The following is a 20,252-nucleotide window of genomic DNA, read 5'->3' on the forward strand; positions in this document are numbered from 1 at the left end:
GAGGGAGGGAGAGAGAGAGACAGAGAGGGAGGGAGGGAGAGAGAGACAGAGAGGGAGGGAGAGAGAGAGAGAGAGTGACAGCATAGGCAGCAGAGGTTGGTGGCTCCCCTGGGGTGCAATGAGTGGGTGGAGGAGAGTGAGAGAAAGAGATGGAGGGAGAGTGATTGAGGGAGGGAGGGAGGGAGGGAGGCAGCCATGTGAGGAGCCATGTGAGTGGAAGGGGAAAAAAAAAGTGGGCAGCGGCTGCCGGGTGAGGGATTGGAGAGGAGCGGAGTCTGCTCAGTCCATGAGGAGACAGGGCAGGGGGTGTGCTTACGTAACAGCCTGCAGTGCCTGAGCCAGCGTCACGTGGACCATCACGTTCTCCCTCCTTACTCTCACTCTTCTGTCCACTCGCTGCCTCCCTCTTCCTCCGTTGCCCCCCCCCCCCCCCCCCCCCCCAACTCCCTCCGTGTTTTGTCTTAGTCTATCGCATTCTCTCTTCCCGCCAGAGTTATTTTTCCTATCTGGCTCCGTCCCACCCAGGCTCTGCTTTCTGTTCAGGGGGGGGGGGATCTGCAGCAGTCACAGCGTTGGCTCTGCTGCTGCACTGCATTTTATTGGCCGTCAGATGAGGGCAGCTTCATAAATGTTTGTGCTCCCATTTGCCCTCAAGATGCCGTGGGTGACAGAGGTTATTTTGGGGGATTATAGACTTGAAATAATCATGCGGTGCTATACATATGACATTATTTTTTATCTTATCGAATGCAATACAGCACTAAGAGAATACGGCTGCTGTTATTCTATGCTTTTCTTCCTTCAGATGCTGTCTGTGATGCTCGGCTGAAAGCACATTTGTTGCACGCAGATCCTTTAAATGTGGGTCACAAATATGTAGTTAAATTTTTATAAAAAATACTAAGTAATTTCTGAAATCATCTTGGCATCGTAATAGTTCACAAATTTTATTCGAACACAAATTAAAGCAGCCGGATTCAAGAACATATACTAGTACGTAAGACTAGGGGAACTTTGTAAAAATGCCGCCTACTTGAAAGTTAAGAAATACCACCTGAGCATTTCCATACTAAGTATATGGACAACATTGATTCAATATGCATGGACTCGTGTTCATCATATTTTTTTTTCACAACAATGAAAGTTTATAGCAGAGAGGAATACGTTACATCTGGATTTGGATACACAGACAGCATTTGAAGTGGAAATTGTTGTTACAATATGATGAAAATATAGAATAACTTTGACTTTTTAATACAATGTCACTAGTTTTGACCAGTTTTATGTTTAACCTGTGCATATTGTAGTGATGTTGTGTGGACACAACGAGCACAGTGTGCTGTCAGGTGTACGTGCATGCGATGTCTTCCTGTTCACCGCTGATTGAAAAAGCTAGTTATGTAATATAAATCACTCTCACCCTCTCACCCTCTCTTTCACACTCATGTACACGCTGCCGTCCGTCCGTCCGTCTGGCTGTTCCCCCGTCTCTCCTCCTTTCTCTTGCCCACCATCTCTTTTCTTCCTTGCCTGCCAAGTCTCACGCCACCTGCCCAAGGCAAAGCAGATTTACAGATTATCACCCTCTTGATACTAAGCGCATCACACAGATGCATGTAGACGGAAAGTCTCGCTCAAACAGACACACACGCACACACACACACACACAAACACACGGTGACTGTCCCTGCGTGAGCTCCTACAGGGTTTTCCCGTGTTGTCCGTGTGCTGATGGGAGTCGTGGAATATAGCTTAGGTTCATCCACATGGAGGGAGTCAGGCAGGCTGGGAGGGGAGCTCATCTTAGGGTTCGACCTTTGACCGGATTCAGGCTCACACAGCATCAGTGGCGAGTCAGAGAGTTGGATCCAGGAAATGTAGATCCTAAATCTGGACCCCGAATACTTTAAGTTTTCATAAATCTTCATTTCATCCCAAAAATGAATTATAATTTCTCTTTTTTGAAAATTTGAAAATCTATCTGTTCTGTGTTTTACTACCTGGTCCTTCCTTCCTCCCTCCCTTCCTCCCTCCCTTCCTCCCTCCCTTCCTCCCTCCCTTCCTTTCTCCCTTCCTTCCTTCCTTCCTTCCTTCCTTCCTTCCTTCCTTCCCCCGAATACTTACGTTTTCATAAATCTTCATTTCATCCCAAAAATGAATTATAATTTCTCTTTTCTTCCTTCCTCCCTTCCTCCCTTCCTTCCTTCCTCCCTTCCTCCCTTCCTTCCTCCCTCCCTTCCTCCCTTCCTTCCTTCCTTCCTCTGGCCCTCTCTTCCCTCGGTCCAGCAGTCTGCTGTCTGTTAGTGGAGTATTATGTCTTGGTTTCCATGGCGATGGGGGGGGGGATTAGCACATGTTTGTCTGTCTGGCCGTGACTGGCCACAGGAAGTCTGTGAACCATGTGTAGACGTGCCCTCCTCAGACCAGGAGCACGCTGCCTGCCGTCCTGTAAAAAAAACCACTTGTAAAACAGCAGAAAGGCTTTGACTTCAGGGCCTCGTGCATCTGAGGGATCGCGATGAAAGAGATCGGTTGTCATCGGGAACAGTGTTTGGTCACGCTTCATAGTGTGTTATTTGAATCTGATTGCATGTGAGTTAGGCCGCTTGTGCTCAGGGAGGCACATGATGGGCGACAGGGATGGGGTGAGCGCCATGATTTAAACTTGTCGCTTTTAGCTTTTTAGCTTATGCACATAGCTGGTGGACAAAATAATAGAAACCCCATAGAACGATATACATTGCCGTGCAGTAAAAACTAATTTAGTGAACTTAATTTTGAACGATTATGTCTACTTGTGACTGTTGTTCTGCTTTGCCAACACAGTTTTCTTCATCAGTTTGAGACTTTTCCCCTCGCCACGTTAAATAATTTGGCAATGTTTGAAGCTGATGTGTTAGCGATTTAGCTAGCTATTATCTGGCCTTTGTCTCCTTCTGCAAGTCCACTCATGTTACCGTGGTAACACATTTACGAACATGGACTCCCTAATTGAAACAGTTTAATTGCGATTGACTGAGCTGTTGTCGCCTCGCTCACAAACACTGGGAAAAGATGTAACATAGAAAACTCCCACATGATGACAACACGTGCCACTGATGGAAAAACTATAGACTCAAAAATGACTGTTGAGGTGATTCAGTACAGATTGCAGGTATTTGGTCATAAACCACAGGACTGGGCCAATTTAAACGGTGAAATGAAATCTAAGAGATCACCAACATTATTGCAATTAATCCTTTGGGGGAGATAAACGTCTGTACCAAATTGAATGGCTATCCATCAAGCTTTTTTAGTTTTTTAAGGACACATCGTCTGGGAAACCGTGAACGTCTGTGCCGATCTATCAGGCAGATGATGAGATATTTCACAGGATAAGTGAAAACATTGACCTCCTGGTTGAGCTTGATGAAAAGTCGGGGGGGGATCACGAAAGCCAGACGGCTTCATAATCTGGACAGCGTTAATGTCTGTACAAAAATTTTATGACAATCCATTTAACAGTCGTTGAGATATGAGTCTGGAGCAGGACCGGGTGGACGGGACAGTGTTGCCATTCATGAGGCAATGCCTCCAATCCAACACCAGCAAGCACAGCAGGGCTGTTCTCTTATCAGGCTCTTCTCCCCGTTTGTACCTACGACGGCTAACCGGTCTACGACGTCACAGTCGTCCCAAACAAACAACGCAATCAGCCCTTTACGATGTTAGCGGATCACATGTAGCGTTTCCGTGGTGAACCCGCCCGCTAACACTCCGATGAATGCTTGTTTACGCTGCTGCTCTCGTCTCTGTCCCTGAACCAGTCTCACCAATTGCTCTCACATGTGGGCTTAATTTGTTTTTCCTGATGTGCTTGTTTGTTTGGTGAAAACATTTCATGTGCTGTGGAATTGCAGCTCGAGAAAAATTAGATACGGCGACATGTGATGACAATCTCCGTGCGTGAGTGTTATCGGACGCGTGTGCACCGCGTTGGTTGACCCTCTTTGACCCCGTGCGGAAACGTTGCATTTCCTACAGAAAGGGGGAGAATTGGAACGTGTGAGAGAGTATGAGTTTTGCAAAGTGCATTAACAATAATTCACTTTATGATTAACAGCGGCGGCGTGTAACTCACCCTGGTCATGGCTGGAATTTCAGAAATCATGAGTCGAAGCCACTGTACATTTTTATATTTTGTAAAATGTATTTAAAGAGCAGTTCTTCCACGGAAATTCTTTAAAAAACATTAAGTGCTCATAAAACGAATAACTCTTAACTACAATAACTGTCTAAGAACGTTCTTCTTGTATTTAATTCTAGATTACATCCTTATTTCCAGGACAATTAGGGATGATGGACCCCAGATTAAAGCATACCGGTAATCGTTTTAATATGAATGTCTGAATGCTCTTTTAAAGTCCTCTTTATAGAATCCTGGTTAATAAAAAAACACCAACATTTTTTTGAAAAATGTTTTCATAGAAAACGTGACATTACAGAAAAAACCTAATATTTTTGCCCGTGTGTTCCCCCGTCTGTCATCACTCTCTTACTTCATACATCCAAAGTGTCTAAAACAGCAGGGTATGTGTGTCTTGATTTTTTTGTGTCCTATTCATGAAATAACTATTCCACGAGTAGTCCCTCAGTGAGACCGCCTTGCATATCCACATTGATATGGATATGTGTTTTATTACAGACGGCTCCCACTTTAAGCTTCTCCCCTCCACTTCCGAGCTGCGGATGTGCTCGCCCGACTCCTCGGAGATGTCGGAAGTCTTTGTTAGATAACACGCAACAGACCACACGTTTCAGTTTGACTCTTGGCATCATGTGCTAACTGGGGAAACAATAGACGGTAGAGTTTCAGTTTGTGTTCACCGCGGCTTCTGCCGGGAAACCTAAATGTCGCTTCCGCATGATAACGCTGTTGGATGTCGCTCGGCCCTCACGAGGCCTCTGGGGAAACGACTTGTACCGCGTCACGGGTTACTTGATCAGTGTTCCCCACTATTTTACAAAAGGCACACACCCAGAGTCCTCTCGGGTTTCTGTTGTGAGAGAAAAGTAACGCTCTCCTCCTTTTGTGACCTGAGTTTCTGCCATAATCAACCTTGTCTGACCCGAGCGGCTGGATCCTCCCCCGCCCGCTCCTGGCAGCGCCGGTCTCCGTTCACGCTTGGTGCTGCCCTCCTCTGCCTGTGAGAGTTATTAGACCGCCTAAAGAAGCACAGTCTTTGCCTTTTTGTCCTTTTCCTCCATGCATCTCTCCGGAGTCGGAGAGATCTGCAGACAGCAGGGCTACAAGGTGGCTCGGGGAGGGAGGGAGGGAGGGAGGGAGGAGGGGGGATCGGCAGCTCATCCCCAGCTTGGACACCAGAGCCGCAGTGTGGCGTGCCGGTGCACATTTTAAAAACGCCACGACAGTCTGCTCCTCGCTGGATTTTGTTTGTTCCTCTCCCCCACTTCCCCCTCCCTCCCTCCTCCCTCCCTCCCTCCCCCGCTTACTTCTGTCAGTTCTTCTACCTCTGTTTCTATCTCTCTTTCTCTCTTTCTCTCCTTCTCGTGCCTCTTACATCACCTGACTGGAGTTTTTTCTCGTCAATGCAGCAGCAAGCAGATGAGTCAGGCTGGGCTGACTCCTCTTCCACCATCCTGCCTCCCCCCTCTCTCGTCTATAGCTCCTCTCTCTCTTTTCTCCTCTCTCTTTTCTCCTCTCTCTCTCTCTCTCTCTCTCTCTCTCTCTCTGCAGACCCAGCCAGCAGACTGCATCGCCTAGAAGCTAAAAGAGCTAAAAACCCTGTCATCCCGACTCTCGGTTCAACTCCCCTCCCCTCCTCCCCTCCCCTCCCCCCCACGGAGCATTACTTTTACCGGTGTTTGAGAGTGGTGCAAAACCATCATGTCCCCTGTCAGAAAAAAAGGGAAATGTAACGGCAAACACAATCTGCAATCAGTAAAAGAGCGTTCGTCGGGACGCGTTGCCTTTTCCAGAACGCAGTTTGCCGTCGCACTGAGATTGTGTCTCTGCGGCTCTGTGTGGAAGCGAGAGAGGCTAGCTCAAAAGGATCCTCACCTTCAGTTAGAGAAGTGTGTGTGTGTGTGTGTGTGTGTGTGTGTGTGTGTGTGTGTGTGTGTGTGTGTGTGTGTGTGTGTGTGTGTGTGTGTGTGTGTGTGTGTGTGTGTGTGTGTGTGTGTGTGTGTGTGTGTGTGTGTGTGTGTGTGTGTGTGTGTGTGTGTGTGTGTGTGTGTGTGTGTGTGTGAGACGGCTCAGCCAGACAGTGCAGGCAGACAAGTGTCTCTGCTGACTACAGATGAGATGGAGTGTTTACTGACACAGGCAGCATCAGCTGCACGTGCTCCTCACCCAATCCTTCACTGCTCAGTGCACTTAGTTTGAGGCTCTTAAGCCGGACTGCACCCGGGCAGCCTTTGTGACGAGGTGTGGACCTCGTGTGTCTCGTCGTGACCTTTTGGAGTGTTGTTGAAAAGGTATCATTCGGTGGTGGTGACCAATATTTCTCTTTGGTCATTCAGTTTCAGTGAAGCAGCATTTTTTTTTTCTTTTCCTGTGCCATATTATAGTTTAATGTGCTGTTTGCTATGCATCAGCGACTAGTGTTAACAACGCTTACGAAGGCAGCTACACAAATGAGTCATAATCGGCTGAATACCAATTAGCAGTGTGTGCCTGCTTTAACAGAGATGTGATATCACATTAAGGGAACTCGCAGAGGGACAAAGAGGCCCGAAGATCGCTGCCTGGAAAACATTGCAACACTGCAAAATGATATAAAGTGATTAAAGAAGAAGATTTCAAACTTGAACGTGGAAGCCAAATGTAGGAAACAATGGATCGTTATTATTTATATAAATTATTTTTATTTATATTTATAAAATTTATAAAATTGTATTATTTATAAAATGTCAGAAAACAGCCCAAGATTAAATCTTAAGATATTTAAATGACAAGAGAAGGGGATTTATTTTTGTCTGTTATTATAGAATAGCTAAAGATAGACAGACGGAATGCAGCGATTAGTGTTTTTACTTAACGAAAAGTGATTAAACGATGAATCACCTGGATCGACACCGTGGTATCATCAGTGTATGAGCTTGATCAAAACTCAATTAACGGCAAATATCTACTATTTTGAGGCGTTTTTGTTATTTTGTCCACCACCTGTCTCTCAAGGGGAAGGCTGATTGTCCTGCTAACACGTTTCCATGGAAACTCCAGGTGGCTCCATTCATTGTTTTGCTCCACCCTTCAATTGATCTGTTTGTCCAACTGTTCATCCATCCTTCCTCTCTGTTGATCAATAGGGACGGTGGTGAGGTGTCATCAAAACAAGGCCATTTTATTTGTTAGGTTGCCATAGAAACTCTTGCTGACCTCCCTCAGTGTCCATGCATTCTTTATATTGCATCCGTCCAGCCGTCCATCCATTCATCCCCGCGTTGCACAATAAAAATATGCGGTGACGAACACCATGCGTCCACCTGTCTCGCACTTCGATTATACAACCACTGTGGAGAGATTATCTCCACGAATCCTTTAATCTCGTTTCTGCTTATCTGCCTCAAATGTCACAGTAGATGCACAGAGATGTTTGCCAGAGTTGGAAGAAAAATCCTGCCCTTAAATAAATGTGTAGCTAGAAGGAAACTGGCTTTATGTGCATAATATACATAAAACATCGTCCCCCACCAGCCGCCAGCGTTCCTATCATGTATTTTCATTCGCTGGGATGGTCTCCGTTCAAGACATTGCTTTTTTTCTGCCTTGACTGCCACAATGTTTCATAAATGCTCAGTTAGAATCAAGTCAACAACACTTTTATGTCACGCTCCTCAACGAGACGCTCCCGTCTCGAGAGAAAGGCATCATTGGAAGATGCTGATCATTCCTATTAGACGTAAAATGAAATCTGCTCAGCCCTCTTGTTTGCTTGATTGAGTGGATTTCCAGCGAATACACCAACATGCCCCCTTTTTTATATAGTTGTCGCTCACGAAATGCTGTTTTTTTTTCAAAATGTGACATAAATGTGAATCTCCTAGTTTGAGGCAGGCACTCTCTCAGACTGTGATATGGATTTAACATCATGATTCCTGTCTCCACAGGGAAACGAGTTAAGAAAGATCCTCCTCACACGCTACTTTGGAAATCAAAAGCTTCTCTCCAAGTCGGAGCTCGTGTGTGGAAACAGCTCAGCTGGCGGCTTTGTCAAGCCGTCATCCGGAGGTACTGAGAACCCCAAATAAACCCAGTAGACGCTGCAATAACTACCCAACAACAGCAGCTAACACACACCTTCGTAGGGCAAGTGCTGCCTGACAACAGCTGGCAGACATTGAATCTGATTAGAATAAAAAATGAGCACAATCATATCGTTCAGAGCACGATTTTGTTAATGTCTGCAGGAAGTTCTCCCATGCTGGACTCGGACAAGCCGTGCAGCAGTGTGATGGAGATCCAGTGTCTCCTGGACAACGTCGGGGCGTCGGAGCTGGTGATTGATCTCATTGTCAACACCAAGAATGACCGCGTGTTTGAAGAGAGCATCCTGTTGGGCATTGCCCTTCTCCAGGGCGGAAACACACAGATACAGGTAACTTCCGTCCATATTGATCAGCTAACACACACACACGCACGCGGACACACACGTTTATATCGATCCCTGCTCTGCCTCCCGCCCAGAACTCCTTCTACCATCAACTGTACAAGCAGAAGAAGTCCGAGAGGTTCTTCAAAGTCTTCTACGACCGCATGCGTTTGGCCCAGCAAGAGATCCGAGCCACCGTGTCCGTCAACATGTTTGAGCTCAGCTGCAGAAAAAGGGACGATGACGGCGACGTCGGTGGCATCCGGTTAAAGAAAGGTACAGTAATGATGCATTTTAACCTTTTTGAGTTATAACCAACACATCACGGCCCCTTGGCTTTATCAGTGACGCTCATGTCTTTAGCACAGCTGAGCATTCCCACAGGAACGGGCCCGGACTAAATTAGGCTCAAATATAAATTTGATAACCTACGTCACTTTTTCAGCATGTGCGACCCTCACGCTTAGCTCGACCTCGAGTTGAAACAATCGTGAAGGATACGTACAGAATGATCCGTGTTGCTCTGCTGACCTCTGTGCAGACTGTTGTTCCACGTTCCAGCAGTCACATGTCAGGGGCCATGTGACGGCCAACTTCACAAGCCTATCAAAAGGCCATTGTATCAAGATCGGGTACTTTCATGCAGAAGTCGATAGTCGCCCACTTGTTCTTTTCTTTTTTTTAAATGTGTCGAATGTCATAGAGGAAGCTTGATATTGATCATTATCCAACATGGTAACCTTTTGTATGTTTTCCCTCCAACCTTTTTTTACAAAGATCTATCAAACAATATCCGATTTCTTTTAATACGTCTTTATAACGGCATGCTGTGCTCTAGGGACAGACTCAGGGCTTCATATGAGGGAGGACATGCGAGGGCAGCTCAAGGAGGCCTCCTCAATGACCTCCAAGGCCTTCTGTGCCTTCAGAAAGGAGCTGGATCCAGACCTCGAAGGCCTCGGCCAGAACAATGAGCTGGTCGGGGCCGAAGAGGTTTTAGAAGAGATTCAGATGAGCCAAGCCATCACCATCATGAAACCGATCCTCCGTTACCTCCAGCTGCTCTGTGAGAACCACAACACAAACCTGCAGGTACTGGCCCCCTTTTTCATCGAGCGGCAGAAACCTTGTAAGCCCAACGACTCTTGAATTCACTGTTTTTCTGCTCTGAATCCAGAACTTTCTACGCAACCAGACCAACAAGACGAACTACAATCTGGTGTGTGAGACCCTTCAGTTCTTGGACTGTATTTGTGGGAGCACCACAGGAGGCCTCGGGCTGCTGGGACTCTACATTAACGAGAGTAACGTGGACTTGGTTCGCCAAACCCTGGAAACCATCACAGAGTACTGCCAGGGACCCTGCCATGAAAACCAGGTACATCATACCAGCTGTGGTTTACTGGTGATCATGCACTATCCTTTTCTCTCTGCGTGTTTGACAAGCACAGCACCATCTTATTCTTCTGATGTATTAACTGTACCCCTCTTTATTTTTCCAGACCTGTATAGCCAAGCATGAGTCAAACGGCATTGACATAATTATAGCCCTGATTGTCAACTCCATCAACCCCCTGGGGAAGCACCGGCTGGACCTGGTGCTGGCGCTCAAGGTGAGCCTTTCATGTTTCATGTAGCACAGTCCTACTGCAGGACTGATGGTTAGCTTTGTAGTAGTAATTACCACGTTAGTGCTGGTAACAAGACAACAGGAGGGAGTTTGACCAAACCTCGACGATATGGCAAAACAGCACGTGTTGATGAATAAATATTCTTATTTAGAGAAAGTGTTGCATCTCCTCTCTCCGGTTTGTGAGCTATACGTCACATCTAGCTGCGAGGCTGCTGAAACAACTCGACAATGAAAACGCCAACAACAATCAGAGGCTTTGATCCTGCGATGAATCAGATTCCATCGAGTCATTCATTCTTGATTTACTCAGCTCTGTGGTTTGAAATAGACGAGAACGTGAAAGCTCATCGGTGACGCCTTGTGTTGTAGAACAATGCCTCCAAACTCCTGTTGGCTATAATGGAGAGCCGCCATGACAGCGAGAACGCGGAGAAGATTCTCTTCAAGATGAGGCCCACCGAACTAGTGAGTGTCATAGACACACACACACACACACACACACACACTGCTACGTCCTGTTTGCAGGTCATTGTAACCTTTCCTAACTTTGCTGCATCAGGTGGATGTGATGAAGGAAGCCTACGCCCAGGGTCTGGAGAGTGAGGAGAACGAGGACGGCGTCGGGGACCAGATCAAGCCCAGAGACGTCGGCCACAACATTTACATCCTGGCCCACCAGGTAACGGGAAAAAAGGCTTGTTTCATTCCCTCCGTCTTCGTCCGTCCTCCTCGTGGTGGACTAAGCGACGGAAGAGCGCTCTTCTGTGAACAAATCGCCTCCGCCGCTTTTCTAAAATTAGCTTGCAGGACGTGACACTGGTTGTGCAGACAGGTGGGCTGTAGATGTTCAGTGAAGCGGGCGCGAGTCACCGCATTACTAAACAAATGTGCTTCGCCTCGTCCAGGGTATCAGCGGGAAAGAAACAAGATGCCTGTCTGGTGACTGTCTGTCTTCCTCAGTGTCAAACAGGCTATTTCTTTATCCAACCAGCAGATTAGGTTCATCATTACAAGGACGTTTTTTTTTTCAGTGTTCAACTCTTATTTTAACCGCAGACACACACCTACTGATGACACCGACTGAAGCTTATCAAGTAAATAAAGATATTATCTTTATTTTTTTTGTTTTGCTCCTGAGGGCAGCTGCCATTCATTGTAATTGGTTTGTGAGATAAGAAATGAATAATGAGTGAGTAAGTAGACAAGACTGAAGCATAAACGGTTTGTTTGTGGAAATGCAGACAGTGGACTACTGTTCATATGTTATTTTAACAGGCAACCAGGATTTTAAGAAAGAGGCTCAGGAACTGTGTTTGTCACCATCTTATACGCTGCATGGCCAAAAGAAATCCAGTCATTGCAAATGTACGGATCCACCACTATCCTTCCCTAAAAATCAGTTATTGCAGGTCTTATCATCCAATATGACTTAACATAATTATATACATAGAATATGGATCCATTATTTCCTTAAAGTCTGGATTAAAACTTTCTCCATCTACCTACCGACACGACATCAGTAAATGTATCCTGTGAGTTTATCCTGTCAAAGGATATTCAACCGCTCTTGTTGTCACGGCGAGTTGCATCATGTTGTTTTTACTCCTGTTTAGCATTCTGATGGAGTCACAAGATGTTGTAATGTGATTAGGATTGGATATAGTTGCCCATTATTGTTATTGTTGTTATTGACGCAGATCTTGTCCTGTGCCATGCAAATAATTAAAAATAGAAAAGGGTGAGTCATTCTGCTTTTTGGATTCTAGCTTGCCAGACACAATAAGACCCTGCAGCAGAGCCTGAGGTCGGGGTCGGGGTTGGGGTCGGGGTCAGGGGTGGACCCCGACAACGAGAAGGATGACGCCCTCCATTACTATGCCAACCACACGGCTCAGATCGAGGTAAACCTCATCAGCACTTCGTCCATTTATCCTCCGGATCTCTAAAACTCCAATTACCGAGCACATCTCATTGTTCCCATCCCGCCATGAGAAACGTGTTCAACTATAAACCCCTAATGAGGATTTACCGCGTATCCGTTTCCCAGATCGTGCGTCACGACCGCACCATGGAGCAGATAGTGTTTCCCGTCCCGAACATCTGCGAGTACCTCACCGAGGAGTCCAAGGTGCGTGTGTTCACCACCACGGAGAGAGACGACCAGGGCAGCAAGGTGAACGACTTCTTCCAGCAGTTTGACAACCTCTACAACGAGATGAGGTGGCAGAAGAAGATCCGCAGTAAGTCTGTGCATACCTGAATGCGGGTGCTACCGCCAAATATAATGATGGCGGGAGCAGAAGCAGGCTGCAGGATGGTAAATCCTGATTATCATCCGGAGTGTCTGCTTATTGTTATTTCCAGAATAAAAGGCCTGCAGCGACTGCTTGTGTTTGTGTCGCCGTACTCACGCTCCCTTGTTCCGTTTGTGCAGAAAATAAGGCTCTCTTCTGGTTCTCGCGCCAAATCTCTCTTTGGGGGAGCATCTCCTTCTACCTGGCATGCCTGCTCAACATCGCCGTGGCTGTGTTCTACCCCTTTGGTGACGATGGAGACGAGGGTGAGAATTTGTGATTATTATTATTAGTTTTAGTTATTTAAGAGTTCAGAAAGCTTTCAAATTCTCTTACGTCATGATACACGAAGTGCTTTTTCACAGACGACATGTTGACAAAGCAACGGTGTGACTAATGAAATTAAAGCTGAATTAATTCTGCTGCTTGAGTTTGAGGGTGCTGGTGTGATGCATGCTGGTTCACTGGAACACTCATGCCCTTGAGCCCTAATTTTTGTTCAGTAAAAATGTTCAACTTGAATATTTTGTTCATCAAGATCTGATTTAATTGTTCTCTTAATTCTTTTGAGCAGGTCTAATCAGTCCGGTTTAACTGAAACCACTGGCGTTGGAGAGCAGAGCCCTAACGAAACATATAGTTTATTATTTATTCCTAATCCCCCACTTCATCTATTTAATAATTTATAATAATAATAATGCATTTTATTTGTTGGCGCCTTTCAGGACACCTTACAAAACATTAATAAAACATGAAAGCAACACATTTAACAGCAGTACAAGTAAAATCAAGTAGTCGGAACATGAATTTTAAAAATCTGGATTTACATTGCATTTATCTGCAATATTGTGAGATCGTATTCAGGTTTTGTTAAATGATGCCATATCAGTCACATATTAGGGGGGGGGTTAAAGATCTTATACAACTGGGAGCAAAATGAGCGTTGTCATAGTGTCATCAAAGTGTTTTACTGAAAGCCCCTTTAATCAATAAATCATCAGGCCAATGCAATCTCCTAAAGAACGTCGAGCGTCCGTTTTGGTGGTTTACAGTACAAACTGCAAAGAAGCTGCTTTGAGTGAAGTTGAGGGTCCCCATGGACGTCTTAAAGTGTTGCCTCGTATTGTGTTGTGCTAAGTTAAGCTCTTAGCTGAGGTGAATAATTCATCGGAGAAGTGCTGCAGCGTGCGGCACCTCGGTTCATACTCGATTCTCCTGTCCAGGCACCTTGTCCCCTCTCTGGAATATCTCGCTGTGGGTGGCGTTGGGGACGTTCACCGCGCTGCTTCCCGTCTTAGCCAAGCCGCTGGGCATCCTGTTCTTCCTGGTCTTTCTCATCCTGCGTGCCATCTACACGTTGGGCCTCGGCCCTGCTCTGCTGCTGCTGGGCACTGTCAATGTGAGGAATGCAGCCACACATGTCCGTTCTTGCCCCTTCACACATCAAAGTTGCTGACTTTTATTATTTTATCCTTTTTTTTTCTCTTTCAGCTGTTCAACAAGTTAGTCTTTCTTCTAAGTTTTGTGGGCAACCAGGGGACATTCACTCGAGGCTACAAAGCGGTTGTGATGGACATGCTCTTTATCTACCATCTGGGCTACGCCATCATCTGCGTCCTGGGCCTCTTTGTGCACGAGTTCTTTTACAGCTTTCTGGTAAGAAAAACCTCTCACACGTGTCAGTTTCCATCACAGCGTGACCGATGGATCGGCGTGGCCCTCCGGAGATGAACATTCTGATTGTGCGAGAACAGCCGAAACTGTAATAAATCCATTTCTGCTGACGACTCACTGATGTCTGTCTCCTTTCACAGTTGTTCGATCTGGTGATCAGAGAGGAGACGCTGCTCAACGTGATAAAGAGCGTGACGAGGAACGGACGCTCCATTATTCTGACGGCTGTCCTGGCCATCTTCCTCGTCTACTTTTTCTCCATCATCGGCTTCCTCTTCCTCAAGGACGACTTCCGCATGGAGGTGGACCGCCTCCCTGCACCAGGTGAGAACGGCTCACTCTTTGTGTCGCTCCTGTCACTCTGCATGTAAAATGAGGGACTCGGAGCCCGGTTTCTACAATGTGAAGTAGATTTTTCCTTGCGGACCTTGTGTCTATTATTCACAACGCATCCTAGCACTCTAAGACGCTGCACATTTATTTAAACCTGTTGCACATCATCTCCTTCCCCCTCGTTTCCTGTCAGGTTATACTGCATTAAATCTCGCTGAAATACTTTTTATTATTATTATATTCTGTGGCTGTCCTGCTGCTGAATTGAACCGTTAACCTAGACATGCCCTAAACCTGCACTCTCTACGTGTCTTTTTTTACTTAGACGTATCGATAACTAACAGTTTGTACATCCTAGAAGTTAATGAGTTTCAAACCTCAAGCAAAAAAAAAGATTAGACACTTGAACATTGTTAACAATAACTTACTATCAGGACAAACATCTAAATGATTCTTTTGCTATGAATGTTTTTCCCCCTAATTTCTCAATCAGAAACTGTAGAATGAATCTCCACATGGAGCTGGTGGGATGTTGTGCAGGATGCCGTGTGTATACATACCCAGGCACATGTTTTGGAACAGCGGAGAGCGTGGGCGTGTTAATGAGCTCCGGCACAGCGCTCCAACAGTCAGGAACAACCTGCTAGCACATGTGCACCTGTTGCATAACCTGGCGGCCGCGGCGTCCTGTGTTTTTGCTGAATCGAGCACGGCAGACACAGCGGAGCAGCGGTGGGTTATGTAACCGGCCCGGGTTTATCTGTTTTAACTGTGGGGTGGAGGTGGTGGAGCTCCGTCACAGCTGAGGAGCAGAGCGTCCACGCCGCCGCCGCCACCATCTCCGGGCCGTGACCCCTGTGCCCCCCCCCTCCACTCTGTCCTCTGTCCTGTCAGGGACGAAGGGCCTTTTGGTGACGCTGGCCTAGGTGAACAGCTCTCCGCCTGTCTGTCTGTCTGAGCTGATCACACTCAAGAGCTGCTCCTCTGCTGCTCTGGGCTTTACCGATGTGCAAATGATTTGTTCAGGGTTTTTTTTTCAGCAACACTTTACCGCCCACCCAGCAGCTGCTGCCTCAGTTTACATAACGTCAAGACTAAATCTTTCTTGCTGATTTCACCGGTGCTAATGAGAATTAGCGGGAAGATGTTTCAACGCCAGAGTGCAATTTGAATCATCTACCTTCGTTTGTAAATGATCGTGATGTTATCGTAAATACATTTCACATAATTTCACCTTTTTGTTTCTCTCTTCTTTTTTCTATGAAATGGAAAAGGGGATTTATTGGGTAGCAGTGGAGTTGCTGACTCATGTATGAAAGATAGCTGCCCTGTTTCAACACCTAAATCTGTTCCTGGTAAGTTTTGATTCAATGAAATCAATTTTGTTTTCTATTATGAACTGCTGAGAGGACAGGTTTTGAAGATTTTGCGGTAAGACCGAGACGTGTGTGTTGGCTTTCTGGCAGTAGTCAGCTCCTGAAAGGTTACTCAAACACAAACCGAGACACACACACACACACACACACACACACACACACACACGTGCACGCAAAGAAACTTGATGAGGCAGAGGGGGTGACTCACACTCCTGTTTGTGTTCCTGCATCTCCCTTAATCACCTGCCCCATGGGGGCACAAACTTGACCTTTCACCTCCATCTGTTTATACATTATATCTACATGAACTACATTTTTGTTTCACCATTGAGGAGAATTATCATTAAATCTTTAGTATGAAAGCCTGAACTTGAAATTGAATGTTCTTAATATCTTTCACGCGCTCTTAGTCAAATTAATTTCATTCAGTTTAGTTGAATACAGACGCATTTTTGCATTATTTGACTTGAAGGCAGATGTTGTGGTTGTACGAGTCATATCAATTAGTTTAATTATTTACTCATCAAGTGAGGAGGAATAAGAGTTGTATATTGAATGTAATATAGATATTAAGAAGCAGAAACGGTGCATTTACCCATGTTGCCTTCTGTTTTCATGCATTTTCTCCTGATTTGTGTGCTTGTAGACGACGGGACGGAGCGGGTGTGCGACACTCTGCTCATGTGCATAATCACGGTGTTGAACCAGGGCCTACGTAACGGAGGAGGGGTGGGGGACATTCTCAGGAGACGCTCCAAAGACGTAAGACGGCCCTCAGAATGAACATGAATCTGTGTATTACTGCTCTTTTATACGTGATGTCTGTTTGTAATGGCTTGAACTATACATTCATGCCATTAGCTTCGGATTGATGGACAAAGACAAATGCATCTCTCCATATTTGAACCTGTAACTGGTCCATCCAGGAGCCCCTGTTCGCGGCCCGAGTGGTTTACGACCTGCTGTTCTTCTTCGTCGTCATCATCATCGTCCTCAACCTCATCTTCGGCGTGATCATCGACACCTTCGCCGACTTGAGGAGTGAGAAGCAAAGGAAGGAGGAGATCCTGAAGACCACCTGCTTCATCTGTGGTGCGTGTTCAGCTGTGTGGTCCACGCCAACACGTGTGTGACTTAGAAGAACGGATGTTTAAATGCTGCCGTGTCTTGCAGGCTTGGAGAGGGACAAGTTTGACAACAAGACGGTGTCCTTCGAGGAGCACATCAAATCCGAGCACAGCATGTGGCATTACCTTCACTTCCTGGTTCTGGTGAGGGTGAAGGATCCGACCGAGTACACCGGCCCCGAGAGCTACGTAGCCCAGATGATTGCGGTGAGTAGACTCGGAGTACACGCAGCGAAGCGCTTTAAATCTGTGTTTGCGAGGTGAACAGAAGGAATACACTGCACATGATGAGTTTTGTTTATTATTCCAGGAACATATAGACTACAAACACATTCATTTCCTCCCCTAATTCACATTTTGCCGGTGCGCCGCAGCAGACAGCATACAGATGTCTCTGTGTCGGAGTGTTAAAAGTTTCGCAGCCCTCCTCACTTTGCAGACTTGCACAGTGTGCTGGCGAAGCGTGAGCCTCTACAGCAGACGAGCGATCGAAAAAAAAAAATGAGACAGAGCCTCTAGGCTTGTGCCAAGCATCCCAATTTATCCTCCCCCCCCCCCTCGCTGCTGGAGAGATGGGTCTCTGTGCTCAGGTAGTCTTCACTACGCTGCGCTCCTAACCTGCTGGGACACAGTGTGGTTAAATAGTAATTAAAGCCGGTCCAGCTCTATTATCATCAATGCACCAACTTGCTGCACTGACACACAGACAAGAAGTTGAAGGATGTAAGGGCAACTAAAGGTGTTGCCGTCAGGTTAATGGATTCAAATGAAGCCTCGTAGCGCGGCGGCACATTTTGTGATTAACATTTGGCCGTGATGGGCACAAGAATGGTGGAATTATAATGAGCAATTTGCATTATAAACAGGTGACAGGCATTGAATTAATATGCATCAGTAGGTCTTCCAACGGGTCAACTCTCTGATGCGAGGCCATGGTATCGCTCTGTGATGAGGTAATGATGAGTCAGGAATTTATAATATCACCTCCTAGCATGCTGCGGAGCGGAAACACACTTTGGTTTCTATTTTGTGTCTTCTTGTAGCCCTCGGAAAGTATATTCCTTCATAATTCTCATGAAATGAGGCATCTTAAAGTCCCTGAAAAGTTTTAGTTTCCCCTCAGTAGCATAAAATATTCATGCCTAAATAAGCCATAATATTTATTTTTTTTAAAGCATCCTTACTCATTATTTATTAAGATTTAAACAGTCAGAAACTCATCTAGCGAGAACTGATCCAGCTGTGGCAGACTTACTTTTTGTCCATCTCAGACCCTGTAGAAGAAGCTGATTGGGAACATTTATCAGAACCAACATATAATACAAAAAAGCTGACAAAACAAGTAAATCATCCATTTATTTATCCCGTGTGCACAAAGTGACACAACATTAGAAAAATGTGACTTTTTGGGAGCTTTATGGGAGCGTGATATTAATGCTGAAATGGGAAAAACAGCTGAATTAGGAAGAACAGGAGTGTGTCATTGCCTTCTCCTCACCGCAGCCCACAGCTTGACTCCATGTTTTGGTCGGGACGAGCGTGTTGCGTTTGGGAGGGTGGGGGGGGGGGGGGGGGGGGGCTCCACTTGTTAAAGTCCATCTTAATATAAATCTCCTGCTCTACAGTTATAACAGGGCCGGCAACTCCACAAATAAATCTGCCCCCTCCTCTATCCTCTTGTTGGAAAAGAGTTGAAACCCAGTGACCTCACACACACACACACACACACACACACTCTCTCTGATAATGAGTGCATCTGGCCGGGTAGAATAGAGTGATGTGATGCCAAGCACAAAAAGAGTCGGATCGTGTTACAGACTGCCTGTTCCGTTGGTGCGTTGTGCATGTGGATGGGAATTAGAGAGTGTGTGTGTGTGTGTTTTTGTGTGTGTGTGTGTGTGTGAAATCATGACAGCGACAACAGGCCTAGCCGGTACTGCAGCAGCCACAACGCGGTTACATAACTCATCTCAAGTGGCCTGCTAATGGCTCAGCCCCGGCTGGCACGTGCTCTCCTGTCCTTTTCTCTCCAACGCAGACACGGAGTCACCGTCGCATCACGAGTCCTCCGTTTACTAACATAACACGCTGCCGCCGACAAGAGCAGCGGCAGAAGTTTCTAGGTGGGGAAGAAGGTACTTTTTGGTGGGCAGAGGTCAGATTTCTGCTTCATGAAATGAATTGGGACTCTTTAGATGGTGTGTGTGTGTGTGTGTGTGTGTGTGTGTGTGTGTGTGTGTGTGTGTGTGTGTGTGTGTGTGTGTGTGTGTGTGTGTGTGTGTGTGTGTGTGTGTGTGTGTGTGTGTGTGTGTGTGTGTGTGTGTGTGTGTGTGTGTGTGTGTGTGTGTGTGTGGCGATGCTATCTGCAGACTCATCTGGATCACTTTAAGTGTGCTGTGTCATTGTATCTCTTGACACTATCTTTGTGGCCGTTCAGCATTTTGCAGCTACGTTTCTTCATTCAACGGACAGAACTCGCCTACTTTTGACTTAAAAAAAAAAAAAAAAAGCTTTTAAACAATTTCGACTGCCTGTTAGAATTTATCACCACATGTCGTAATCTCTTCAAGTCTTGGACAGTTTGAGAACATGTATAAATGACCCTTTTAACAGGTTTAGTGAAGTGAAATCAGTTTTTCCCCGTTTGCGTGCATGTACGTGGTGAAACACCAGCGGCATGGCGACGGCAGAGCGAGAGGCATGAATGTCCCTAAATTCGTGCTCACTGAGGTATTTAAATGGATCAGTGAAGCAACACTAAAGCCTTGACTCATTCAGACAGCGCAGCACACAGTGGACTACAGTCTAATGAACAGCAGGGAGATATGAGCGGGGCCTGTTGGGCCCCTGTGCACTCGTCACTGGTTAACTTAGTTCCATTGATCTTGGAGATGCTGCTTCAACCCCGACATGAGCGACTGTACGTTCAATCGGGATATTGTCTTCACCCCTAATCGTGCTTCTTAGGTCTCTTTATTGAACCTTTTAGGTTAGATAATCCATCGGTTATGGATGACTCGATCAAACAAGCATCAGATGGTCCTCGGTTTCAATGACGTCGAAGCTTTGTCTTTGAACTCGCAGAGTTTTCAAGCTGTGAAAAAGGAAAGTATTCTCTTCCTTCTCCTGGATGTCTGAGGGCCAAATTAGCCTGAGATTCAGGAGAGCTCTTATAGAATGACTCGATTCATACTGTGTAGCTCAGCGGTCATGCTTAATCA

The 20,252-nt window shown here is 46.1% G+C and overlaps 1 protein-coding gene across 2 annotated transcripts in view; it reads left to right on the forward strand.

The window, feature by feature from the left end:
* itpr2 (inositol 1,4,5-trisphosphate receptor, type 2) overlaps positions 1-20,252 on the forward strand; it is a 46,638-nt gene that overhangs the window by 21,370 nt on the left and 5,016 nt on the right. For both annotated transcript variants that reach the window (XM_084016667.1, XM_084016668.1), the window contains exons 38-55: positions 8,113-8,233; positions 8,413-8,600; positions 8,690-8,870; positions 9,433-9,686; positions 9,772-9,972; positions 10,097-10,207; positions 10,597-10,692; positions 10,787-10,906; positions 11,994-12,128; positions 12,275-12,467; positions 12,662-12,787; positions 13,745-13,920; positions 14,013-14,177; positions 14,336-14,519; positions 15,803-15,883; positions 16,551-16,666; positions 16,831-16,996; positions 17,078-17,238. In XM_084016667.1, the coding sequence (XP_083872793.1) occupies positions 8,113-8,233; positions 8,413-8,600; positions 8,690-8,870; positions 9,433-9,686; positions 9,772-9,972; positions 10,097-10,207; positions 10,597-10,692; positions 10,787-10,906; positions 11,994-12,128; positions 12,275-12,467; positions 12,662-12,787; positions 13,745-13,920; positions 14,013-14,177; positions 14,336-14,519; positions 15,803-15,883; positions 16,551-16,666; positions 16,831-16,996; positions 17,078-17,238 (2,775 nt within the window). The remainder of the gene's footprint in view (positions 1-8,112; positions 8,234-8,412; positions 8,601-8,689; positions 8,871-9,432; positions 9,687-9,771; positions 9,973-10,096; positions 10,208-10,596; positions 10,693-10,786; positions 10,907-11,993; positions 12,129-12,274; positions 12,468-12,661; positions 12,788-13,744; positions 13,921-14,012; positions 14,178-14,335; positions 14,520-15,802; positions 15,884-16,550; positions 16,667-16,830; positions 16,997-17,077; positions 17,239-20,252) is intronic.

This window comes from Eutrigla gurnardus (genome assembly GCF_963514095.1).
Source record: "Eutrigla gurnardus genome assembly, chromosome: 9".
Classification (NCBI taxonomy): domain Eukaryota; kingdom Metazoa; phylum Chordata; class Actinopteri; order Perciformes; family Triglidae; genus Eutrigla; species Eutrigla gurnardus.